Source organism: Dictyostelium purpureum (assembly GCF_000190715.1).
Source record: "Dictyostelium purpureum unplaced genomic scaffold DICPUscaffold_425, whole genome shotgun sequence".
In the NCBI taxonomy this organism is placed as follows: domain Eukaryota; phylum Evosea; class Eumycetozoa; order Dictyosteliales; family Dictyosteliaceae; genus Dictyostelium; species Dictyostelium purpureum.
In genome coordinates this window covers 1-25,951 of record NW_003519761.1, presented here as the reverse complement: position 1 = coordinate 25,951, position 25,951 = coordinate 1, and the positions used below count along the sequence as shown (strand labels likewise).

The 25,951-nt window shown below is 23.4% G+C and overlaps 16 protein-coding genes across 16 annotated transcripts; 8 read left to right on the top strand and 8 right to left on the bottom strand.

Moving 5' to 3' along the window:
- Nucleotides 1–1,817: 1,817 nt before the first annotated feature.
- On the top strand, nt 1,818–3,141 carry DICPUDRAFT_158283 (uncharacterized protein; the record flags this gene model as incomplete). Its single annotated transcript, XM_003293390.1, has 3 exons — nt 1,818–2,371; nt 2,438–2,531; nt 2,596–3,141. The coding sequence occupies 3 exons, from the start codon at nt 1,818–1,820 to the stop codon at nt 3,139–3,141; spliced, it is 1,194 nt and encodes a 397-aa protein (XP_003293438.1).
- A 236-nt stretch (nt 3,142–3,377) lies between these two features.
- Nucleotides 3,378–6,667, bottom strand: DICPUDRAFT_99651 (uncharacterized protein; the record flags this gene model as incomplete). Its single annotated transcript, XM_003293382.1, has 2 exons — nt 3,378–6,325; nt 6,412–6,667. The coding sequence occupies 2 exons, from the start codon at nt 6,665–6,667 to the stop codon at nt 3,447–3,449; spliced, it is 3,135 nt and encodes a 1,044-aa protein (XP_003293430.1). The 3' UTR covers nt 3,378–3,446.
- Nucleotides 6,668–7,158: 491 nt separating this feature from the next.
- Nucleotides 7,159–8,217, bottom strand: DICPUDRAFT_42013 (uncharacterized protein; the record flags this gene model as incomplete). Its single annotated transcript, XM_003293381.1, has 1 exon — nt 7,159–8,217. The coding sequence occupies one exon, from the start codon at nt 8,215–8,217 to the stop codon at nt 7,159–7,161; it is 1,059 nt and encodes a 352-aa protein (XP_003293429.1).
- Nucleotides 8,218–8,405: 188 nt separating this feature from the next.
- On the bottom strand, nt 8,406–8,885 carry DICPUDRAFT_158280 (uncharacterized protein; the record flags this gene model as incomplete). The annotated part of the gene is made up of 1 exon (XM_003293380.1): nt 8,406–8,885. The coding sequence occupies one exon, from the start codon at nt 8,883–8,885 to the stop codon at nt 8,406–8,408; it is 480 nt and encodes a 159-aa protein (XP_003293428.1).
- A 192-nt stretch (nt 8,886–9,077) lies between these two features.
- DICPUDRAFT_158279 (uncharacterized protein) lies at nt 9,078–9,542 on the bottom strand (the record flags this gene model as incomplete). Its single annotated transcript, XM_003293379.1, has 1 exon — nt 9,078–9,542. One exon carries the CDS (start codon nt 9,540–9,542, stop codon nt 9,078–9,080), a length of 465 nt encoding a protein of 154 aa, XP_003293427.1.
- Nucleotides 9,543–10,101: 559 nt separating this feature from the next.
- On the top strand, nt 10,102–12,403 carry DICPUDRAFT_158278 (uncharacterized protein; the record flags this gene model as incomplete). The annotated part of the gene is made up of 2 exons (XM_003293389.1): nt 10,102–10,300; nt 10,377–12,403. 2 exons carry the CDS (start codon nt 10,102–10,104, stop codon nt 12,401–12,403), a joined length of 2,226 nt encoding a protein of 741 aa, XP_003293437.1.
- A 301-nt stretch (nt 12,404–12,704) lies between these two features.
- Nucleotides 12,705–13,265, top strand: DICPUDRAFT_83985 (uncharacterized protein; the record flags this gene model as incomplete). The annotated part of the gene is made up of 1 exon (XM_003293388.1): nt 12,705–13,265. The coding sequence occupies one exon, from the start codon at nt 12,705–12,707 to the stop codon at nt 13,263–13,265; it is 561 nt and encodes a 186-aa protein (XP_003293436.1).
- Nucleotides 13,266–13,448: 183 nt separating this feature from the next.
- On the top strand, nt 13,449–13,991 carry DICPUDRAFT_158276 (uncharacterized protein; the record flags this gene model as incomplete). The annotated part of the gene is made up of 1 exon (XM_003293387.1): nt 13,449–13,991. The coding sequence occupies one exon, from the start codon at nt 13,449–13,451 to the stop codon at nt 13,989–13,991; it is 543 nt and encodes a 180-aa protein (XP_003293435.1).
- A 148-nt stretch (nt 13,992–14,139) lies between these two features.
- Nucleotides 14,140–14,676, top strand: DICPUDRAFT_83983 (uncharacterized protein; the record flags this gene model as incomplete). Its single annotated transcript, XM_003293386.1, has 1 exon — nt 14,140–14,676. The coding sequence occupies one exon, from the start codon at nt 14,140–14,142 to the stop codon at nt 14,674–14,676; it is 537 nt and encodes a 178-aa protein (XP_003293434.1).
- Nucleotides 14,677–14,973: 297 nt separating this feature from the next.
- Nucleotides 14,974–15,492, bottom strand: DICPUDRAFT_83982 (uncharacterized protein; the record flags this gene model as incomplete). The annotated part of the gene is made up of 2 exons (XM_003293378.1): nt 14,974–15,048; nt 15,118–15,492. 2 exons carry the CDS (start codon nt 15,490–15,492, stop codon nt 14,974–14,976), a joined length of 450 nt encoding a protein of 149 aa, XP_003293426.1.
- Nucleotides 15,493–15,925: 433 nt separating this feature from the next.
- Nucleotides 15,926–17,445, top strand: DICPUDRAFT_50965 (uncharacterized protein). Its single transcript, XM_003293385.1, has 3 exons — nt 15,926–16,055; nt 16,119–16,219; nt 16,289–17,445. Exons 1-3 carry the CDS (start codon nt 15,938–15,940, stop codon nt 17,324–17,326), a joined length of 1,257 nt encoding a protein of 418 aa, XP_003293433.1. The 5' UTR covers nt 15,926–15,937; the 3' UTR covers nt 17,327–17,445.
- A 183-nt stretch (nt 17,446–17,628) lies between these two features.
- DICPUDRAFT_158272 (60S ribosomal protein L7a) lies at nt 17,629–19,131 on the bottom strand (the record flags this gene model as incomplete). The annotated part of the gene is made up of 3 exons (XM_003293377.1): nt 17,629–17,937; nt 18,509–19,048; nt 19,129–19,131. 3 exons carry the CDS (start codon nt 19,129–19,131, stop codon nt 17,629–17,631), a joined length of 852 nt encoding a protein of 283 aa, XP_003293425.1.
- A 338-nt stretch (nt 19,132–19,469) lies between these two features.
- DICPUDRAFT_11061 (uncharacterized protein) lies at nt 19,470–19,941 on the bottom strand (the record flags this gene model as incomplete). The annotated part of the gene is made up of 2 exons (XM_003293376.2): nt 19,470–19,632; nt 19,709–19,941. Coding segments are annotated over 2 exons (396 nt in total), but the record flags the coding sequence as incomplete, so codon positions are not given.
- Nucleotides 19,942–22,011: 2,070 nt separating this feature from the next.
- DICPUDRAFT_158270 (uncharacterized protein) lies at nt 22,012–23,544 on the top strand (the record flags this gene model as incomplete). The annotated part of the gene is made up of 2 exons (XM_003293384.1): nt 22,012–22,414; nt 22,493–23,544. The coding sequence occupies 2 exons, from the start codon at nt 22,012–22,014 to the stop codon at nt 23,542–23,544; spliced, it is 1,455 nt and encodes a 484-aa protein (XP_003293432.1).
- Nucleotides 23,545–23,917: 373 nt separating this feature from the next.
- DICPUDRAFT_83977 (uncharacterized protein) lies at nt 23,918–24,460 on the bottom strand (the record flags this gene model as incomplete). Its single annotated transcript, XM_003293375.1, has 2 exons — nt 23,918–24,274; nt 24,341–24,460. The coding sequence occupies 2 exons, from the start codon at nt 24,458–24,460 to the stop codon at nt 23,918–23,920; spliced, it is 477 nt and encodes a 158-aa protein (XP_003293423.1).
- A 550-nt stretch (nt 24,461–25,010) lies between these two features.
- DICPUDRAFT_83976 (uncharacterized protein) lies at nt 25,011–25,903 on the top strand (the record flags this gene model as incomplete). Its single annotated transcript, XM_003293383.1, has 2 exons — nt 25,011–25,258; nt 25,335–25,903. Coding segments are annotated over 2 exons (817 nt in total), but the record flags the coding sequence as incomplete, so codon positions are not given.
- Between the last annotated feature and the right edge of the window lie 48 nt (nt 25,904–25,951).

Below are 25,951 nucleotides of genomic sequence, written 5' to 3'. Positions count from 1 at the left end.
GATACACACTTGGATATCCATAAAATATATATAGTATTAGGTGTATTCAAATACTATTTTTTTCTATAAATATTGTTTTCAAGAAATAGTTATATATCAATATTGTTGTTATTATAGCATTGTTAATAATTATGATTGTATTGTGCTTAGGGGGTAGTGTGTGATTGTATTTAATAATAGTATCATTATAATAGTGTTTTTTGTATGGTTTTATTTTTTTTATTTTTTTTTTTTATTTTTTTTTTTTCTCTTATCACATTTGTTTTTTTACTTTCAATTAAATTTATTTCCCAATTTTATTAAATAATATTTATTTATCACTTTTATTTCATTTGGTATTTATTATAATAACTAAAATCGATTTTTTTTTAGTTATTCAATCATTTCAAAAATTATAAAAATAATAAGTTCAATAATTTCAAAATCTCAGTATGTCTCATTTATATTATTTTAAAATTTAATTAATTAAAATAACAGTTATTTTTGGGTTTTATTATTTAATTTTTTTTTTTTTTTTTTTTTTTCTTTTTTTCATATTATTTTTTTTATCTTTTTATTTTTTTATTTCTTTATTTTTTTTCATATTATTTTTGTAAAATTAATTTGTATTTTTATCGATAAAAAATAATAAAAAATAATAAAAAATAAATAAAAAAAAACTGTATAAAATACTTTTTAGGAAATAAATTAAAAAAATTAAAAAAAAAAAGGTAGATTTCATTTAAATTATTTTATTTTTAATTTATTTATTTTTTTTATTTTATTTATTAAAGCCTTTTTTTTACTAGTTCAATCTAGCCCAAGATTTTACCATTTTTAGAAAATACAAATTAAAAAATCGACCTTTTGGTTTTTACTAGTTAGTTTTTTTTTTTTTTTTTAAAAAAAGTTAAAGTTTTTTTATTATATCAATTATTATTGTTAAAACATTGTTTTTTGTTTTTTTTGGAACTAGAATAAAAATAAAAAAAAAACAGTAGCAATAGTTTGTTATAATAAATAATAAAATAGTAAAGCAATAATAATAAAAATAATAATAAAATAATAATAAAAATATAATAACGTATCCATTTACATATCACAAATAGTTTTTCTTTTAAAATAAATAAATACATAACAACAATTTTCAAATAATTAAAATTTAAAAAAAAAATTTAAAAATAATTTAAAAAATTTAAAAAAAATAATTTTTTTTATCAACCGATAAAATATTATAATAATTTTTATTACAACACCAATATTTATAACATTTATATGATTTTTCGTTTTATTTTAAATAGTTTGTTTGGCTTCATTTCTATTATTTTATTATTATTTTTTTTTAAAAATATTTTAAATTTAAATTAATTTTTATAAAAAACTGTCATTTAGTTTTAAGTGAATATTTAAAATTTAAAATTTTTTGCCCCATTTTTTATATTTATTCAGCTTACACAGTAATACATATTATTCATTGTGCGTATTTTATATAAATAAAAATAATTTTTTATTACTAATTTTATCAATAATAATCAAAAAGTTAAAAAACTTTTTTTTTTTATGTAAATAAATAAAAAATAATTTTTAATAATAACAAACAAAATTTCACTTTTTTTTTTGTTTTTTTTTATAACGATATAACCTATACATTTTTCTTTATAATAATAAAAATTAATTTTTTTATTGTGTTTTATTTTTAATAATAATTTTTTTTTTTTTTAAAAACATAATAAAATTTATTTATAAATTTTATTAATTTACATATATAAAACAAAATAATAATCAAAAAAATAAAAAATATATTTAAAAAATCCAATACTAATAATATTAATAGTAATATGGGAAATTGTTGTTCATCATCGAAAAGAACAAATGGATATGATTCACATTCAACTCCATCCGAAGATCCAAACAAAATAATAGACGAAAGCGATAGTCATCATCATCATCACCTTTTCCACCACCATCATAAAAGACATTCTGGTAATGAGATGAAGCCAGTATACCCAGAAAATAAAAGAAATTCATTAAAGTCATCAACAGGTTATCATCATAAAGTTGTAGACGAAGACAGGGAAGATTTAATTTCGGCATCTGTGCATCAAAAAGACCCATATGAATTAGTTCAATCTCCCCCAACAAACATAATAAATAATAATATAAGCAATGGTGAACATCAATCTCAATATCCAAAATCCTATCCACATACACACAGCAGACAACTTTCAACTGAAAAAGTAGGTAGTTTCGAGCCACAATTTAAAACCCCAATAACATCAATACCACAACATATGAGAATGGAAGGTTTCCAAAGAGTAAAACATAATTCAACTTCTTCATTATATATAAAAAGTACATTATCAACACCTGATAATGATGAAATTTTAAGATGGTAAGTGGAAATTTTTTTATTATTAAAAGAAATATTGTTCATTAATTAATTTTTTTTTTTTAACAGTATGGCAAATGCTTTATTATATCATATCGAGAGAGGCGCACAATTACCCCAAAAAACTGTTGAAATTTTTAGCGAAGAAAAATATCCAATTACAGTAAGTTATAACTTTTAAAATATATAATTTGGCTTTATATTAACATGTCAAATTTTTATTTTAGAAAAATAAAGCAGATTTAAGAACAAATCCTACAGTAGATACCATTTATAGATTTATTAGGGATATATTTAAGGCCGAAAAATTAGACCCAGAATGCGCAATTATGTGTTTAGCTTATATTGAAAGAATTATTACTTTTACAGGAATTACTTTAAGTGCACTTAGTTGGAGAAGAATTACATTGTCAGCATTAATTTTAGCCTCTAAAGTTTGGGAAGATCAATCAGTTTGGAATGTTGACTTCCTTCCAGTATTTGATAATCTTACAGCCGCCGATTTAAACAATTTAGAAAGACAGTTTTTAGCTATGCTCCAATATAATGTTAGTCTTACTGCAAGTGTATATGCTAAGTACTACTTTGAACTTAGAAACTTTTCAAAATTAGATTCAAACCAATTTCCTCTTAAACCTTTGGATAAATCAGGTGTTAGAAGACTGGAAGATTATTCTAAAGCATCGGAATATAGAGTGAAACCATTTAAAAGAAGCGCAAGTGTTGATCAAATTAATCCTCCAGAAATTCATACAAGATTGGTTATAAATTAAAATAATATAACAATAGTATTTAGTAAAAAATCAACAACAATAATAATAATATAATATTTATATATACATTTAAAAAAAAAAAAGAATTTTTTTTTTTTTAGAATTTAAAAAACAAAAAAAAAAAAATTTAGATATATAGCCAATATATATTTAATATTTATGTAAATAGCCCAAATAAAATAAAACTTTTTAAAAAAATAAATATTTAATAAAAACTTAAAAATTTAAGTTTATTTGTTTACAAAATTTATAAATATTTGTTTTATTTGTATTTATATATTTTATAAAAAGGAAAAAATAGTTAATTATATTGAATAGGGGTATTCTATTGGATTAAGTTTAAAATCGGTACGTGAAACAGGGCAAATATATGAAAATTGATAGCATTTTGGATGAACAATTGTGCCATTTGGGAAATATACAAAGACACGATCACCTATAGGTTTGGAGCAAACATTACATCTTTTATCGGTACCAATTAAAACACTAGCAGAGGAAATTTTTAAGAACTCAGCTCTAGTTTGAATATTTAAACATTTTTGGAGATTGCAAACAATTTTAGATTCTCTTTGTTGGCTAATTGAAAAGTTAAAGCTTTTGGCTAAATAATTATCGACTGCATGGATTGGAATTGAGTTTGGTAATAATTGTATAACTTTAATTGGATCCATTTCGTTGTAGTAGTTGTTTAAAAACTCTATTATAAATTTTGGTAACATGGTACCATTTTTTTGAGAATCTTTAATCATAGAGTTTACTAATTGGTTATTTATCTTAACTGCTTGTTCTTTGAAGCTAAGGTAGGTTTTTAGTAAACATAAAAATAGTTCTTGTCTCTTTGGATCGTATAGTGATGCTTTTGGTAAATTTTTTTGAAATTCTGGATTTATATTTGATGGAGAGGTACCTTGTTGTTGAAACATGCTATATGAGTTTGGGGATGATGATTGACCACCACTTAGATTTGTTGATAGTCTAACTGATTGTCTATATGTACTTTGGGCTGATTGGAGAGCTGGTGAATTACTATTACTGGTTGATGGTGAAACGCCGGGTGGGGAAGCAACATTTGATAAACTAAATTGTGGGTCGAATGAAACACATATATATTCAGCTTTTTTAAAGTCATTTAATTTCCAAATTATAATATTAAACATCATTTCATATTGACCAATTCTGAGATATAGGATAACCAATTCTTCATAGAGCAAACTATTACGGATACGGTTTAAAAGGGTAGAGGCATTATAACAATTTGAATACTCCAAAAGATCTATTAGTTTCAATCTATCTTCATTTGGTTCTGGAGTATCTACTCTACCTTGAGCGGTTGATAAATCTGGACTATTATTGAAAACTTGGTCGATGTATGAGGTGGCTAAACGAGTATGTAAATAATCTTGCTTATTGTCTTCTTGAAAGATTAAATATTCTAAATATTGCTGATATAGTTTTTCACCAAATGGTAAAAGAAATTCAATTACATCGTCTGCAGCCAAACTATCTTTTCTTTTCTTTAGGAATATACGCATTGCAGTTTCTGGTGATTTTTTTAAGAGGAATGGAGCAAATTCCCAAATTAATTCTTTTGATGGCTCTGGTAAAATATCGTTGTTTTTAGATTCTAATAATGAAACTGAATCCTCTATACCGTCTGAGTTGAAAGGATCACCTAATTCTTTAATTGATAGTTTATTCCATAATAATAATGCCTTTCTATATTTTTCAGTATATTGAAAAATAATGCCTAAATGTTTGAAAAGTTTATTTCCATTTAACCATTCTTCAATATCTTGAACAAAAAATTGATTATTGATATTAATTGGTTGTTGCTGTGGTTGCTGTTGTTGATTTAAATTGTAATCTCTACTTTGAGATCTTTGATGTTGATATTGTTGCTGTTGTTGCTGTTCTATTTGTTGATTGGTATTTATAATTGTTAATCTTGATCTTGTTAATAGTACCATGAATTTTGAAATATTGTTTGTTTGGGCATATAGTTTTAATAAAATTGTGGTGATGTCTTTATTTTCGTCTGAAATTTTTCCTGCTGGGTCTTTTATTAGCTTATTTAAATGATTTTCTAAATAAATTGTTAAATTTTCTTTGGCTTCAGTTATTAAAGATTCTTTTTCTGATTGAGATAGACTATTTTGTTCGTTGATAAGTTTGAAAATATCATTTGGGTCATATAGTGATCTATAGTTGGTTTGATAAGGCATATAAGTTGGGAAAAATGAAATAATTGAACGATGATCCACCATTGTTGCTAATGATAAATATTTGAAAGAGCTTTGAAACTTGAATTTAAAGAATTCGGATAATGCCACTTTTTCATAGACTTTACTTAGACGTTGCTTATGAAGTAGTTCTTCTTTTTTTGGATCGTATGTATCTTCAAATTCTGATCTTTCTCTCTTGAAGAAAATTTCAAATAAACGAATTGCCTCTTCATTTTCTCCTTTTGTGACTAAAGTATTTACAATATCATCTATATTTCCTAAATGTAAACAATAAACTGCATTTGGATTGCTACTATAGAGAACAATAAAATCTTTACCATCACCTCTACCCTCAAAAACTTGATTGAATTGAATCTGACCACTGGCTTTACCATTATTGGATTGTGAAATGGTATTTAGCTCTTGAATTGAATGTTGGTCCTTCATATCGTGAATTAAAATGTTTTTATTTTGTGTTAAAGATATTAAGTATGGTTCTATATAGGCCATTGAAATTGGATGAGAGTCCCAAGGAATTGAACCTTCCTTAATTTCACCTTCTAAATCTACCATAAACGAAAAATTTGCGTGAGTTAACAAAAGTCTTTCTTGATCTACAATTAACTTTATACTTTGGCCCGTTTGATTTTTATCGAATGTTAATAATGATCTATAATTTTCTTTATCTACATCTAAAATTGCATATTCTTTCTTTGAACCAATACAAATGCTATTCTTGCACCATTCTACAGTCATAGCTACATCTGGTAAAACTATTTCTTTATACATTTCAAATACACCAACAAATTCATAAAATGTTAATTTCTTTTTTGTTACAACACAAATTTTATATTCTGGGCTCTTTTTCTTTGAACAAATCGCTATAACACCTTTACTTGTTGGTAATAGTTGCTGATTTGTTGACTCTAGATTGTACATACTTAGAACATCAACATTACCATCTAAAATATTTATTTAATAAAAATTTATTAATATTACTATTATTATTGTTTTTTTATGATTATGATTATATTTATTTTAAACTTACCACACAGTGTTAATAATTTACCAATATCAGACATTAATAATAGCTTTTCAACTGGTTTTTTACCATGATTTAAACTTTTTCTTTTTTCCATTCTACTTTTGAAGGTAATTTTTTTATTGTTTTCGACTCTTTCTATAATATATAAAAATACTTGGCCATCGTTTGTACCCAAATATATATTATTTGCCCAAATTTCGATCGATTCGATTTTAGATGGTACATTATTAACAATAGGAATCAATTCAAATGGATTCATTATACTATTTGATTATTTATTTTTTATTTGTTATTATTATTATTATTATTATTATTGTTGTTTTTATTATTTATATTAATTATTATATCGTTTCAGCTATTGTTTATTGGGGTTGATGTTATTATTTAAAAAACTTTAATATATTAAATAACAATAAATATAAAAAATAAAAAATAAAAAAATATTTCAAAATAAAAAATAAAAATTTTCAAAAAAAAAAAAAAAAAAAAAAAAATGAAAAAAAAATAACAAAAAAAATAAATCAAAAAATATCTAAATTAAGTTTTAATTTAAACCTTTTATTAAACTCTTTCACCCCCTTTTTAAGATTTTAAGAATTTTATAAAATGATCAATTTTTTCTTTTTTTTATTGATACCCTTTTTTAACACTTATATTATATCGAAATTATGTGGATTTAAAAAATAAAAAATTGCTTATTCCTTGGTTTATTTATTTGATTTATATTATTATTATGAATTGATATAATGGTTAGTTATTACTGTGGATATGGATTTGAGGTGGGCAAACATGAGCATGAGTATAACCTAATATTGGGGAGGAAGTATTGTTACTTTGATTGCTATTACTTGAAATTGAGGTATCTGGTGATGATTTAATATTTTCTTCATTTTCTTCATTTTCTTTTTCAATGCATATTTCTTTCCAAATTTCTTGTAATGAAATAAAGGCGCTAACTGAACCTGATAAACCAATGATTAAATCGTTGTCAATTTCGTAAATACTACAAATACATAAACCTAGTTCACCAATAGCACTTATTAGTGATCTAATTTCATTTTTTCTATTTATTTTCAATATTTCTAATTCTTTATTATTATTATTATTATTATTATTATTATCTTTGACGTGTTTTAAAATTGATATTTGAGTTAAAACCAAACCATATACAAGTCTAAATATAAATACCGCTAAACTGTAAATCCAAATGAAATCGCTAAATTTATAAAAAAAGGAATATTTAATTTGAAACAGTTTAATTCTAATAGCCCAAAATCCTATATCGTTTATTTCGGATACAAAACTGAAGAATAAATCGAGTAACTCTAAAATTGTTAAAAATGATTTTTTGATGTTTGTAAATGAGTTTAGCGATTTAACTAGATTTATAATTTTGCTTTTATTGTTACTATAGTTATATATTTCTTTAAAGTTTATTGATTTAAAGTATTCCACTACATTTTTAAATTCTCTAAAAAACCCAAACAAACGAAAGACTGATCTGGCGTCGTACAAAGATGTCTCTAGTGATTTGAGCTTCTCTACTACTATCTTTTCTTTAAAGTATTCTTTATTAATAGATTGATTTCTATTAATTTTATTATTTATGTTTGGTGAAAAAAGTTTATTTTTATTGGTTATTATTATTTTTTTGAATATTATATTGATTATTTTATATATATATTTTTTTTCGACACAATAATATATTATTTTTGAAAAGTATTGAACAAATTTAAATACTTTATCTCTACCATCCAAACTATTAAATAGACTGATTAGTTTATCATTAAATGATAAAATTCTATCCATTCTTATGCATTAATAACTATTATTATTATTATTAGTTTTATTATTATTTTGGTTTTAATGGAGAAATTAAAAAATCTTTAAAAAAAAATATTAAAAAATAAAAAAAATTAAAAAAAAAAAAAATTTTATCATAACAAAAAAAATAATTATTTTTGGATGGTTTTTTAAAAAAATATTTATTTTAGGATTTAATAGTTTGATTTAGGAACTTTGAAAATAACATTGGCCATTGCTACTAATGAACCGTCTTCTTTAATTATTTTTGAATTTGCAAATACTAAAAAATTTGTATTTTTTTCTATTGTAGATATAACTGTAATCTTTTCATTGATTTTAGCTGTAGATATATAACTAACGTTCATATTTACTGTAACCCCAAAATTGAGATTAGATAACTCCAAAGTACTGATATAGCATACTGATGCAAACGAATCTAATAGGAACGCTAGAAATCCTCCATGTGCAAATTGTTTTTCATTTGTAAATTCTTTTTTAATTATTAATTCAACCTCCACATACCCATTTTCGAACTTTTTCATTTGAGCATTTTTAAATATATTGAAACCATAACTTTTATTTTCAATATTTTTTTTTAGATATCTTTTTATTGATTCAATTGTGTGTAATGTATTATTATTTTTACTACTATTATCTATATTATTATTCATTTGTTATTTAAGCTTTATAATATTATGTATGTATGTATTGGGGTAAATATAAATATAAAAATAAAAATAATAAAAATTAAAATTAAAAAAAAAACACATTAAAAAAAATAAAATTAAATAAATTAAAATTTAAATTAAAAGATAAAAAAAATAAATCATATGATTAATTTGGTAAATATTTTTATTAAAATATTATAAACTTGGTTTAGCTATTCTCAAAATAACACTTGCAGTTGAATAAACATTACCCTCTTCGTCCATGATTGAACAATTTGAAAAAGCCATAGATGATGTTTTCTTTTCAATTTTTGCAACAACTCTAATCCTTTTACCCATGGGTAACGGTGTTATTAAAGTGGTATTGATGTTTATAGTAATGGCATAGCTATAATCTTCAAGTGGGTCGGTTGTCTTAAAGCTAAGGACAGATGTGATGTCAAATAAAAAGCACTGAAAGGCCCCATGAATATAAAAACGGCTATAATTAGTATGTTGCTCTGTAGTTAATATTTCCAGCTCTAAATATCCATATTCGACTTTTTTTGTTTTTAGACCTTCAATATTTTTCATGTCAAAACCACCACCTTTTTTTGCCATTAAATGGATAAAATGATCAATAGTAGCGGGATTTTGGCAACTAATGTTAGTATTGTTCATTTTATTTAAAAATTTGATTAATTGAATTATAGAAAAATATTAATTTCTAAAAAATTTTACCCCTTTTTTATACATTTATATTTTTTTTTACTATTAATTTTTATCTTTATATTATTGTTATTATTATTAATTAATCTTTTTTACTTTATTTTTTTTTTAAAACTTATTTTAATCTTTTATTATCTCCTTTTTTTTATTATTATAATTAATAAAAAATACACTATAAAAAATATCTTGTTTAACACTGGTTTTATTTTTTTTAACATCCATTTGTTTACCAAAATCTGTCAAATGATCTATTTTAAAAAATGAAAAAAAAAAAGAATTTTGAAAAAATAGGAAATTTTTTTTTATAAATTTTAATTTTAATTTAAAATTTTTTTTTTTTAAAAAATTTTTTAAAATAATAAATTTTTTTTTTGTTTTTTTTAAATAAAAATTTTATCCAAACAATCCCCTTTATCTTATAAAATTAAAATTGGTTCAATAAATAATAATAATAACAATATTAATTTTAATAGTAATAGACCAATAAAGTTGTAATAGTAATAAATGAAAAATGATTCTTAATAACACCTCATCACCAAGGGAAATTTATGATTGGGTTAAAGAAAATATCGCCGCTATTTCAAAGGAAGAGGAACTAATAAATATAGTAAATAGTAACATTAATGGTGAAATTTTATTTAATCTAACCATTGATGAACTGTCAAAAAAAACAAATATACATAAAGATAAAATTAATTTAATTTTAAAAAGTAATTATCTCTTTGTTTTATAAACCATGTTTCAATTTATTTATTAATATTAATATTTTTATTTTTTATTTTTTAGAAATTAATGACTATAATAGTGTAAATACAAGTTTAAGAGAATCAACATTTGTTGAAATTCAAAATGAAAACTCATCATCATCATCATCATCATCAACAACAACTTCACCATCATCTTCATCACCACCAATCCCAAAATTTATTCAAGATATAATAAATAAAAACAATAACTATGAAAATTATAATGATGATGATAGTGATGGCGAAAATAATAAAAATAAAGAAATTAATATTTTATTACTTGGCAATACAGGAACTGGCAAAACACTATTTATAAATTCATTAATCAACTATTTAAAATATGACAGTTTAAAAGAAATGATTGAAAAGAGTGATAACCAAACACTAGCTACTATACCCACCATTGTATCGATGAGGGACACCAACAATAAACCATTTAACGTTCAATTGGGTTCTGTAGACAATTGTGAAAAAGAGAAGCATCAACAAAGAAAATCCATTACAAGGGTAACTCAAAAGTATAAAATTCAGGTTTATGGTAAAACTATTTGTTTAATAGATACACCTGGTATTGGTGATACCGATGGCATTGAAACCGATAAAAAGAACTTTGAAATGGTTCTATCAGAAATTTCATCGCTCTCTCATTTAAATGCCATCGCAGTGGTTATGAAACCAAATGAAAATAGAATGAATGCTTCGTTCAAATTTTGTCTTCAAGAACTACTCTGCCATTTGCATCAATCTGCTAGAAACAATTTATTTTTCATCTTTACATCCTCAAGAAACACTTTGTTTAGAGCTGGTGAAACTGAACAACTCTTAGAGCTTGTAGTCAATAAAATCAAAGAAAAGAAGGGTATAGAAATAAATTTAAAAGATAGAATGTATTTCTTTGACAATGAATGCTTTAACTATGTAGCTGTAAAACATGAAGGTGGTGTATTTAGCCAGATTGAGGAAAGCACTTACCTCCTAAGTTGGAATCAATCTATTATGTCTCTATCAAAGCTATTAAAGGATATCATTTCAACCAAACCACATGATACCCAAAACACAATCTCAATAAATATGAGCAAGAAACTAATCAAAGAAATTAGCTACTCAATGTCCCAATGCATTCAAAACTCTAATCAAAATATTAAAAAACTAAATGAAAAGAAAAAGGAAATTCAAGATGGTTTAGGTATGGAGTTAGAACAGTTAAGATCAATCTTGTATATGCCATTTGTAAACCTTAAGTCCTATCCACTTGAAGGAAGAAAAATAATTTGTAGAAACCGATCATGTATTCAATTGGAAAAAGAAGTTACAACAAAAGATGGCCAAACAAAGAAATTAGCTTTCTGTACTGACAGTAACAAATTAAATGAACTATATTTTTCAAACAATTTCAATATATTAGGTATCTGTAAAACCTGTTCAAAAAATAATCACACATGCCATTTTACCTCACATCTAAACATTGACACTGTGGAAGAAAGGGAGGAGATTAATGTTAGAGACGAACTTATTAGCTCCCAAATCGAAACTAAAGAAGAGCTTTTGAATGCAGCACATCAAATCATTGGACAATTGGAAAAAAGAAAAGAAACCTATCAACAAGAATTGGAAATATTAGAAAAAGCTTCATTGGATTTCTCATGCTTCCTTTTTGAAAATAGTTTTATCGAAATCAACGATGAAATTGAAGGATACGTTCAAATATTAATTGAAAATGAAAAACTAGCCCTACTTTCAACTAGCCTACCATCGCCATCATCAACATTAACATCCAACCCAATCAAAAATTTAGAATCTTATTTAGAATCCCACAGAAAAGAAGTATCTCAATTTAAAGAAAATTTAAGTAAAATCAATAACCAAACCCATTGTAAAGATGCAGACGAAATTAAACAACTAATTGATAAAATTATGAACTTGGAATTCTCTGGTAAAATAATTACTGAAATTTTAGATTCAAAAAAAATAACAAGTTCTTTTATTTCAAGAAATGAAAATTCAACTATAAAGATTCAACAAACAAGAACCCTTTTTAATTTTTTAAAAGATAGTTTTAATTTTTAAATATTTTAAATTTAAAAATGTTTAAAAAAAAAAAAAAAAAGGTTGTATAGTATAAAATCAAACAATAATTAATTAAATAAATAAATAAATTTTTTTAATTTTCTTAAAACCCAATGAATGAGAAAAAAACAAATTCATATAGTGTTCTTGTAATTTTCTTTGAGAACCGTTGGATATTTGAATTGTTTTTTTTTTTTTTTTTTTTTTTTTTTTTTAATTTTTTTTTTTTGCAAAAGCCCAAAAAAATCATAAAATGTCATCTTATTTTTTTTATTATAATAAAATAAATAAATAAATAAAAATGATTAGTTGCGAAAATGTAAACAATAGTAATAGTGTTTTGGAATATAGATTATTTCAAATAGAAAAAGATCTAAAAGAAATGTCAAAGCTCTATGTAGACTCTTGGAGGGTCTCCTATTGGTTCGTACCAAAAGAGCATTTAGATAAAATGACCTATGAAGAAAGTGAAGAAAAGTGGACTGAATTTGTAAAAGGGAAAGATTCATTTATTTATCTTTGTGTTGGTAATGGTGTAGTTTGTGGCATGGCTGCTGTTAGAAGAGACCCAGAAGAAAATACATTCGAATTATATACACTACATATTTTACATTCACATAAAGGAAAGGGAATTGGTAAAAAGCTAATGAAAACTGTTGCTCAACATTTTATAGATAACCAATCAACACTCAATTGTAAATGTCTATATTTATGGGCAGTACCAATAAACACTCCTGCTGTCAGTCTTTATACAAAATTAGGAGCTACCATTTTAAAATATCAAACTGAATATTTTGCAGGTATTGGATTAGATGAAATTGGTTTACATTGGACTGATTTAAATTTAATTTTAAATAACTAACAATAACCTATAATAACTAAACTAAAATAAAGTAAATAAATCAATAAAATATATATTTTTTTTATTTTTTTTAAAAAATTTGATTAAATTTTATTTTTTTTAAAATTTTTTTTATTTTTTAGGAATCTAAATAATTTATTAATAAATCTAAACAATATAAAAATTGTTTTATTTTATTTAAAAATGGAATATAGATTAATTAATTTTGAAAAGGAATTCGAAGAACTTAGTATTTTATATAAAAATAGCTGGTGTAAAACCTATATTGGTTTGCTCCCCGAAGAGCTATTAGAATCATTTACATACGATAAATCAAAAGAAAAATGGATTCATTTTTATAATAACGAAAAAAACTCTTTTATATATGTAGCCATTGATAAAACAGGTGGCAATGAAGTAATATGTGGATTTGCAGCATGTAAACCAGATGACGAAGAACAAAGCAGGGGATTCCTGTATTCAATTCATATAAAAAGTGAATATAAAGGCAAAGGAATTGGAAAGAATCTTATTATGAAATCTGCAAAGCATTTTAGGGATCAATTAGGTTTAACCAGTATTTCATTACGTGTAGTTGTTGGTAATGATAATGCATACAATGTATATACCAAATTGGGTGCTGAAATATTAAAACATCAAAAAATGAACTATTATAAGAATGTGATTACTCCTGAAGTATGCCTTGTTTGGAATGATATAAACCAACTATTATTAAAATCAAACTAAACTATTAACAAATAAATAAATAGATAATTCCCTTTTTATAAAAAAAAAAAAATAAAAAAAATAAGTTATTTTTTCGTTTTTTATTTTTTTTTAAATTGTTTTTACTTTTTTTTTTTTTTTTTCTCAAAAACTCGAACCTAAAAGCAATATGACAATAGAATACAGATTATTTAAAGAACAGGATATTTCAGAATTATCAATACTATATATCGACTCTTGGTTACGTACCTATAAAAATATTATACCAGATGGATTTTTAGAAACTTTAAATTATGATATGGCAGAAAAGAAATGGATAAAGTTTTTAAAAGAAGAGAAAGATTCATTTGCATATGTAGCAATTGATAAAACCAACGATAAAGAAGTTATTTGTGGATTATCAATTTGTAAAAGAGATGACGAATTAGAATATTCGGGACTATTATATTCACTACATGTCCAAAATGGTTATAAAGGTAAAGGTATTGGTAAAAACCTTATTAAAGTTTCTGCTAAACATTTCAAAGATCATCTAAACTTAAATAGCTTATTATTATGGGTAGTTGATGGTAATGCCAATGCCCTTGCAGTTTATACAAAATTAGGTGCAAAAGTTTTAAAACATCAAATAGAAGTTTATTATAGTAATATAGAAACCCATGAAACATGTCTTATTTGGGAAAATACAGACCAATTATTAAATTGAAAATAAATATAAAAATTAATAAATAAAATTGTATAAATAAAATAAAAATAAAACCAAAAACAATTGAAGATAACTTTTTTTTTTAAGGGGTAATAATTTATTGATTTTATTTGTTATCGGTTTTTATTTGTTTCGCTTATTCTTTCTATACTATTAACTTTATTTTACTATACACTATTTTATTATTTGTTATTATAATTTTGAATTGTTTTAAAAAAAAAGTAAAATTTTTTTGGATCTATAACACATGATGATTATTTACATATATACAAAATTGATTAAAATCATATTAAAATTCTAAATTCTAAGATGTCCAACTGGTTGATATTGGCAATATAATTTCATTTGAAGCTCTTGAATTTGTTTCTTATACTATAAATAATTAAGGTGTGTTAATATATACCATTTAATGTATGAAATACTTTAAGATTTAATATTTACTTGTTCTTCTTTTGAAATAAAACTATCTTTCATTTGACATACTTCTTTTTTAAGATTTGAGAGAGTTGATGAATAATTACAACAAATTAATACCTCTTGTGAATATTGTTGGTTTAAATGTAATACCTGTTCCCTAAGAATTCTAATCTCTTCATCCTTTTTCATTAGCTCCAATGATCTTAACTCCAACTCTCTCTTTATATCTACACTACTACTTAAAGATGTTGTACCGTTCCATCTTTTAAATTTACCACCACTACTTGATAAATTGTTATTTTTATTATTGTTATTATTATTATTATTATTAATATTATCTACATCATTATTATTTACAGAACAATTGTTTGAAATTGTTGGTGAATTAATATTATTCATTATTTATTTCAAATTTATTGTAATATTAATATTATTTATTGTATGGTGGTTTTGTTGGTAGTGCTCAAAGAAAAAAAAAAGAAAAGAAAAAAAATTAAATTTTTTTATCATAAGGAGTTTTTTAAATTTTTTTGATTTTATATTTTCAAATAATATTTTTTTTTTTAATAATAAAAAAATTAAATATAATTTGTGAATTTTTTATATAAAGGTGTCATAAATTATATAATTATAATAAAATCTACTTGATTTGTAAAACATTTAAATTATTGCAACACCCAACACACACAAATTTATTTTTTTTCATTTTTTTTTTTTAATTTTATTTATTTCAATTTTTTTTTTAATTTATTTAAATTTTTTGAAATTAAAATTTTTTTGTTTTTATTATTTTTATTATTTTTTTTATATTTTAAATTTAAAGTTAAATAAATTTAATAAATAAATGTCAAGTACAACAACCGAAATTCCATACCACTTTTTAAAATACATTAGAATTCAATATGATTGGCAATTGGCCTATAAACAAGATTCTGATAATTTTTGGGTATCATACCAAAAAGGTAAAAAAAATAAAATAAAATAAAAAACTAATTATAATAATACTAACATATATTTAATTTTAGATATAAGAAGTACCACACATGGATCTGTTCACAGTTCAAAAAAAAGTGATAACAGTTTTAGTTTTGAATCTGACCAAGGTTTTAAGCTAACACCAAACTCAGTAAGTATAATATGATTCAAACAATAATTTATTTTTATAATTTTTTATTAATATTTATCTTTTAAAAAGAATGATAAAAATAATATTAAAGTAGAAATAGATAATTTCGAATGTGACATTTATTCACCAGAAAAAACTTTAAAGGTATTAGGAGGTAAAAAAAGAATTACAACAATGGGAGTCAGTAATTTAGGTGAATTGGGTGTCTTTGGTAGCACTGATGGCACATTAGAGGTTTTCGAAACCATTGATGGTCAAATAAGAAGAAAATTAGATGGACATGTTGGAGATGTGGATTTAGCATTATTTTTCCCAAGTGGAAAAGTTATATTAAGTGGTGCCTCAGATGGAAGATTAAAGATTTGGGATGCAATTGAAGGTACATGTGCAGCTACACTCATTGGTCATATTGGTGGAATAACTTCTGCATCATTAGTCGACCGTGGTAGAAATTTAGTATCTGGTTCAAGAGATGGAACAAGCAAACTTTGGGATGTAGCCAGTTCATCAGTTATACATAATTTAACAAAACTATCAAGACCCATCAATGATTGTTTTGTTGCCTCATCTCTATTGGAAAGTACAACCAGCTCAACATCTACAAGCAAAAACGTTGATGAAAGAGAATCTGGTACCGAAGGTAAAACTGTTATTTTAGCAGCTGAAGAAGGATTTTTACAAGCCATAGATTTAAGATCGAAAAATATGATTGCCCAAATGAATGTACCAAACGAAAACAATAGATCTGTAGCATTCAATGCCTGTTTTGTTCATAAGAATTATATTATTGGTGGTGACCACAATGGATCATTATTCTTTTGGGATAAAAGAAACTTAAACTCTCCATTCTGCCGTTTACAATTCACCTCTTCACCAATCCATCATATTAAAGCAAACTCCTCACAATCTAAAGTTTCAAACTCAATTTGGACAACAAGTGGCGATGGTTCAGTATTTTTAATTGATTTGGATAAAAACAAAATTATAACCTCTTTATCTGGTATCGATACTGATGTAGTTACATCTTTTAATATTGTAAATAATCAAGCTTTTTCAACCTCAAGAGATTCAATTATTAGATGTTATAATAATTTATCAAATATTTAATAAAAAATTTTATAAAATATAATAATAAAAACCGTCACATTATAAAATACTGTTTAAATTAAATAAATAAATAGTTTGGCATTCATAAAGATATATTTATTAAAACCTTTGTAATATTTAAAAAAAAAATAAAACCGAAAAAAATAAAATATTTTTTAATTTAAATTTTAATACTATTTACAAAGGTTTTTTTATTATTTTTTTTATACATATAAACAATAAAAAGAAAAAGATATGTGTTTTTTTTTTCGCCCAATTAAAAAATTTATTATATTTTTATAATGGAAATTTAGTCAAGCACCTTATTGGATCTTTGATTTGGCAGTAGCTTCTTTTGAGGCAGCTTTTTGACGTTTGGCAATGATGGCACGGGTTGGACCAGATAAAGTGTTACCACCCCAGGTCTTTCTGGCATCAGCGTTATTGTTGAACATTTGTTTGGCTGATTCGACTAATAAAGCTAATTCGTTGGCATCAGTAGCGTTAACACCGGTTAAGGCAACACAAGCAGCGTTTCTCATGTGAACTAATTCACCTAATCTTGATTTTGATTTAACAATACAGTATGGGACATCCATTCTTCTGCAGAGGGCTGGTAAGTATAAGACGAGCTATGGGAGAAAAAAAATATTAATATCGAATTGGTTGGTTTTAAAAGGTTTAAAATTAATTAAACCATTTAGATAGGTATTTGGATTAGACACTATGAGTTTGAGCACAAGTGAATCCGACCTTTAAAGAAAAACAAGACATTTATACTACTTGCTGAATTTTATATTTTACAATAAAATATAAAATAAACAAAAGTAGAAATACTATATCTTTAAAGTGCCTTCAACAATGCAACCATTTATAAATAAATGATTATACATCTAACAGAAATATAATTATAAAATAATTTTTTTAAAAAAAAAATTTTAATAAAAATATTTGCACAGCACTACTAAGAGTATTAAATTAACAAACTCTAACATTTGAATTATTTAATATTTAATTTTTTTTCTATCAATATTAAAAAAACATTTAAAATGTTTCAATATTATTGAAATGATAAAAAATAGTAAGGAGAACCCGTTCCGAACTAAAAAATCATTTAGTAAGCTTAGATGAAATGGACAAACCATACTTTCTAAACCAAACCGAATTCTAAATATTTATATACATAATAATAAGGATACTTACTTCAACTGGGTCAACATCGTGGGCAATGACGACTAATTTGGCTTTCTTCTTTTCAACTAATTTGGTAACAGCATCAATACCGTGTCTTAAGTATTGGACTGGTTTTTCAGCTTTGGCAACTTTTTCACCTTTTGGAGCAGCAGCACGAGCTTCAGCAACTTTTAATAATCTAGCTTTTTTGACTGAGGCTTCTTCTGGTCTGTATTTGTCTAATAATTTGAAGAGGTGGATGGCGGTGTTTTTGTCAAAGACACGAGTGAATTGATTGATGGTTGGTGGAACCTTTAATCTTCTTAATAAGACTCTACGTTGTCTTTGGACACGAACATAACGTGGCCAGTGGACAAAGTGAGTTAAATCTCTTTTTGGTTGAACACCAAAACCAGTACCAAAGTTTTTGGTTTCTTTGGTGTATAAGGCGTTGAATAAGGTTCTAGTTTTTGGTTTCTTTTCACCTTTCTTGACGACTTTCTTTGATTTGTTGGCGGCAACTGGGGCAGCTTTGGCAGCAGCGGCTGGAGCTTTAGTTTGTTTTGAGGACTATAATATTTAAAAAATATTAAGTAAATTAATATTTTATTCTTTTTTTTTTTTTTTTTTTTTTATATGGTATACTTTACCATTATGTTCTTTTAACTTGAGCGTATAAACTAACGAAAAAAAAAAAAAAAATTTGTTTTTATGAGAACCGAAAAAAAAAATTTTCGAAAAAAAATTAAAAAAATTAAAAAAAAATTCGAAAAAAAAAAATAAAAAAAAAAAATCACGTTTTTATATCACGTTACATTAAAAAAGCTTCATTTTATTGTTATTTATAGAAATAAAAATATTTATTATTTTGATTACTAAACAAATAAAAATTATAATTTATTATTTTTATTATTTTTTTTATTTTTTTATTTTTTTTTATTTTTTTTATTTTTTTTATTTTTTGTACAAATTTTAAATATTTTTATATTTTTTAATAAAGTTTTAAATGTTTTGCAACAGCATCAACTTTGGCTTTTGGAGCTGGACCAATAGCAAGAACAGTGGCTGATCCAGATGGAATTTGAGTGTGACCAGCATCTAAAACTAAATAATTTACAACACCTTCTTTTTTAGCTTTATCTCTTAATTCAAATCTATTTTAAAAATTAAAGATAAAATAAAATTAGTGAATATAAAAAAATAAATAATATTATTAAATATGATAATTACAATTCGGCTTCACTATTTGCTTTTAATGTAATTTTAGCAGCACCAAAAACTTCCCATTGTAATAATTCTTTTTTATTTGTACTTAAAGCTTTTTGACGGGCACCTAAAGTTGCATGACAACATTGTGCAATGATTTTACCCTTAGTCATACCTAAATCTGTTCTAATAATTAATACTTGTTTACAATCACCAATTTCTTCGTCATATTCAACACTGCTATAATCAACATCATCTTCTTCAATTAATTTTGAATCACCTCCGTTGATGCCAGTACGTCTAAATAAAAATTTTGCAATAAAAACACCACCAAGTAATGATGCTAATGAAATAAAAATTGGTGAGCTTAACATTTTAAATGACATTTTAAATTTTAATTTACACAGAAAAAAAAAATAAAAAAAATAAAAAAAAACAAAAGAAATTTTTTTTTTTTTTTTTTTTTTCACCTCCTTTTTTTTAAATTTATGTTCACACACAATCATTTTTTTACACATTTTGCATTCACACATAATATACATATTTTTACCCACATCACCCACACAAATATATTTTGTTTTTTACCATTTTTGTTTTATTTTTTATTTTAATATCGAATCTCATAAAAATAAAAATTTATAATATTTATAATTTGTAAAATATTAAATCTTTTTAAAATAAAGAAAAACTCTAAATCTAATATCTTTTTCATTGCAAAAATAATTAATCAAAAATCATATATATTTTACAAATTATTTATTTTTTTTATTTTTTTTAAATAATTTAAATTTAATATCTAAAAATAATAAATTACCACAAGAAATCAAAACTTAAAAATTTTTAAAGACAATGAGATTAGAATTAATCATAAATATAAAAAATTATTATAACATTTAAAAATAATATTAATTATTAATTAATTTAATATTACATCATACATAAATATTACAATAACTATAATATATATTACGTGACAATGACTTTTTTTATTCAATTTAATTAAATTTTTATTAGACACCCCATGTTGATATTATTAAGATACAAGATATTTAAAATTCAATGTACACCCATATATATTTTCACACACCCACAACCACACACATTTTACATATAAATAATTTTTTAAAAAATAAACTTAAAACAATAATTAATTTTTATTTTCATTCATATCCTGATATTGATTTCATTAAAGTGTATGAAAAACAATGATTTAAATAATGTGAGCGGGGGGGTGGAATTCATTCAAATTTATTTTAGTATAAAAATGTGTATGTATTTAATAAACGAGTGGTGTGGGTGTGGTGTGTATGTGTATTGGTAGTGTTGTAGTGTGTGAGTGGGTGTGTGAGTGGGGATTGAATGGTAGGTGGGGTGTTGTTTATTTTTTTTTTATTCTTTCTAAATGAAATATAAAATGGGGACAATAAATTAAAATTAAAAAAATATAAATAAACATTTTTTTATTTTTTTTCATTTTTTTTTTTTTTTAAAAATACATTTATTAAATATATCAAAACATAGTGTTTGGATTCAAGTTTTACCCCACATAAATAAAATATGATTTAGATAGGGAAATTATATAAAAAGAAACTATATTTTTTTAAATAAAATAAAAACTTGATACAAAATTTCCTATGTTACTAATATGGGTTTTGGAATATAATTAAATTAATTTAGCAATACTCCATTGCAAAGTCAATTTGATTTATAGATTCTTAAAACTAAAATAATTTTTTTTTTATAATTTTATTTTATAAAAAGTAAAAATCATTTTTTATTTTAAAATAAAAGAAAAAAAAAAAAAAAAAAAGAATAATTACTTAATAATAATAAAAATAATAATAATAATAATAATAATAATAATAACAATAATAATAAATAGTAATAATAAAGGTATAAGAGATCAAATAATATAATAATAATTAGACAAATAATAATTATAACAGTAATAATTATTATAGAAAATAAATTAATATTTTATTTTTTATAATAATATTATTGTTATATATAAATATTTTTATAATTTAAAATAATAGTAATAATTTACATTGTTTTAATAATTGTATAATATAATAATAGTATATATTTATATTTAATAATAGTAATAGTAATAATTTAATATTATATTTTAAATTAATAATAATATTAAAATTATTTATTTTAAAACTAAAAAAAATTCAAAAAAAAATCAATTAAAAGAATTAAATAAATACTAGAAGAATTAATAAATAATATTTTTTTTACTTCAATAAATATACAAATATATTTCAATAATATATAAATAATTGTTATTTTTTTTTTTTGAAAAAAAAAAAAAAGAAAAAATAATGAAATTTTTAAATTTAATTTTGGTAGTATTTTTACTATCTTTCAATGTTATTAAAACCCATGCAAATGATAATAATGTAGATTTGCAATATGGTATCGACCTTCCATTGACAATTCAACAAAGATACGATGTAGAATTCGAACAAATTAAAAATGGTTATGCCACCATTAAGCCATCTGTAGGACACTACCAAAGAAATCCATTGTCAAAAAATGTAGATTTGGAAATGCAAGGTAATTTCTATCAAATCAATGCAAATGTATATATTGGTGGTCAAAAGTTCATTTTACAAGTCGATACTGGTAGTACTTTAACTGCTATTCCATTAAAAAACTGTAATAATTGTAGAGGTGAAAGACCAGTTTATAATCCAGAAATCTCCAATTCATCCATTTTAATTCGTAAGTTTTATTTTATTAAATATTTTCTTAAATTATAAAATTGTTTTATTAATTTTTTTTTTTTTTTTTTTTTAATAGCATGTTCATCAGACCATTGTTTAGGATCAGGATCAGCTGCACCATCATGCAGATTACACCAAAGCTCAAAATCATCATGTGACTTTGTTATTTTATATGGTGACGGTTCAAAAGTTAGAGGTAAAATATATAGTGATGAAATTACAATGAATGGTGTAAAAAGTATTGGTTTCTTTGGTGCCAATGTAGAAGAAGTTGGTACATTCGAATATCCAAGAGCTGATGGTATTATGGGTTTAGGCAGAACTGGAAACAATAAAAATCTTGTTCCAACTATATTCGAATCAATGGTTAGAGCAAACAGTTCAATGAAAAATGTTTTCGGTATTTATTTAGATTATCAAGGCCAAGGTCACCTTTCATTGGGTAGAATTAATCCAAACTTTTATGTCGGTGAAATTGAATATACACCAGTTGTACAAAACGGACCATTCTATTCAATCAAACCAACTTCATTCCGTATTTCCAACACAAGCTTCCTCGCCAGTAGTTTAGGTCAAGTTATTGTAGATAGTGGTACAAGTGACATCATTTTATCAGGTAAAATCTACGACCATTTAATCGCCTTCTTTAGAAGACACTACTGTCACATCGACATGGTATGTGATCCAATTTCAATTTTCACAGGAAGAGCATGCTTCGAAAGGGAAGAAGATTTCGAATCTTTCCCATGGTTACATTTTGGTTTCTCTGGTGGTGTTAGAATTGCAATTCCACCAAAGAATTATATGATCAAGACTCAATCAACTCAACCAGGTGTATATGGATATTGTTGGGGTATCGATCGTGGTGAAGATATGACCATTCTTGGTGATGTATTTATGCGTGGTTACTATACAATTTTCGACAACGAAGAGAACAGAGTAGGATTTGCCATCGGTAAAAATTCTAAAGAAAATGTAGGTGATATAGATAATACAGATCAATTCGATAAAGGATTTTATAATTCACTCGATGGTGATGAAAACGGTGCTGCCAATAGTAATATTGGTGGTTCGATATCATCAATATTATTAATAATTTTAGTTTTAAATTTATTATTAATAGTTTAAAAATAAAATAACATATAATATATAATATAATATAAATAGTAGTAGTATTAATATTAACCTTATTTTATTTTCATTTTTTTTTATTATTCCTCCTCCTTTATTTGCATTTCATTTTTTACTATTCTTTCCTTTAATCTATCACTTTAGAAACACTAAAACCTATCAAATATTATTTATTTATTTATTTATTTATTAAAACAATTGTATTTATTTAAAAAAAAAAGAAAAAAAAAAAAAAAATAAAAATGACTATTATTAAAATTATTTTATATTTTTATATATTATATATATATAAAAATATTTTGTTTTGTTTATTTATTTATTTATTTATTTATTATTTGTTTATTTATTTACAAAGATATTATTTAAAATCCTATTTTAAATAATTTGGTTTTAATGTTGAACTTGGTATTAAATAGTTTTGTTGTAACCAATTATTGTTTAAATTAAAGTTATTTAAATTCATTCTATTTAAAAAGCTATTATTATTATTGACATTATTATTTTGAATAAAATTATTCATATTTGGATTATTGTTGATATTATTATTATTATTATTGTTGCTATTGGTTCCAGGGGTGCTGGTATTAGTATTGTTGTTGTTATTTGGTTGTTGGTTTCTATATTCTGTTTCTTCATTAACAATCTGATTCGCTACACTTGATAATGGTAAAAAGAATATAAAAAAGTATATTAAAAATTGACCTAAAATTGCCCCAATGATAATTTTCTAAAGTAAATAAAAAGTTGTTAATATGTATTGAGAATTTCAAATATAATATCTTTTTACACTTACTTTATTGTGAATTACGGTCACTTCGATTAGTGATGATATTATAAAGTTTAATAAATTAAAATGTGATATTAGATAACCAAATATTACCGAAATAATAATTGTAATTGAAGAAGAAATCATATTTTATGATATTTTTTCCCAAATCTCATAGATTGGTTAATTTAATAATAATTTTTATTATTCAATATGAAAAATTTAAAAAAAAACAATAAAATTTATGAATTTTAAAAAAATAAAAAAAATAAAAAAAAAATAAAAAAAAATAGAAAAAAAATAAAAAAAAATTAAATTTTAATTATATTTTTAAAAAAATACAAACAAATTAATGTGTTTGTTTTTTTTTATATTTAGTTAAATAGGGTTTATTTAATACAATAATATTATTTATAGATACATTTTATATATTTAGATTAAAGGAAAAGGATTATATCAGAAATATAAATTCTTTTATAGAATGTGCAATTGCAACTCTGACACTTTCAGACATTTTAAATTAAATATTAATAAATAATTTTTTTTTTTCTTTTTTTTTTTTTTTAAAAACTTTTGTGTTTTTAAAATTTTTTTTTTTTATTTTTAATATTTCCCATCATCTTGAAACACACATATTTATATATATATATTTAATATTTATATTTATTTATTATTTATTATTTATATATTTATTAAAATGGAAAAAGATATTATAGATGAAGATATAAATAAAATAAACAAAGATAATAATAACATTAATAAAAATACTACAACAACTACAACTACAAAGAAACATGAACAAATAAAAAATACTAATAAATCATCAGATGAGGATTCTGAAGATTCAAATGATAGTGGTGGTGAAAAAAAAAAAAAGGGTAAAAAGAAGAAAGAGAAAAAAAGATTAAGAAAGTTAGTAGAACAACAACAATTACGAATTGAACAGTTAGAACAAGAAAAACTGAACAACAATTGTTAATTCAGAGAGAACAACTTTAGATATAAGTAATAAAAACAATAGTAATAATAATAATAATAATATTAATACACCACCAACAAATAATCTTGGTTCAATAATTTCAGAAAATGATCTTAATTGGCTGGATAATAACATTAACAAGAATAATCAAAATAATAATCAAGGCAATAATTTAATAAATAATAACAGTGTTGGATCAGTCGGTAGTAACTCACTATTACTACCACCTCCACCACAAAAGGTTGTGCAAAATATCAAACCAAAGAAAGGTAGCGTCTATGATAATGAAATTCAAGCATTAACCAAAAGAAGAGCCAATAGCGCAAGTTCCAATGGAGGTAAAAATTACAGTAGTTCTAATGACGACTCTGGTAATAATAAAAAACAAAAAAAAACCACATTTGACAAGAATGCAGGTGGTGGTATTGGCGGCAATAACAGTGATAATGAAGGTGGTAAAAAAAAGAAAAAGAATTTATCAGCAATTGCAGCAGCAGAGGGTAAAAAGATTCCAGTATGGAGAAAGGTATTAAGTGACGACTCAAAATTATTCTCAAACGAAAGAACATGGATGAGTTGGGTTGGAACAACATTCTCTTTAGGCGCCATTGGTACATCAATTATTACTTTTTTTGGTACAGAATCGTTATCTCTATCAC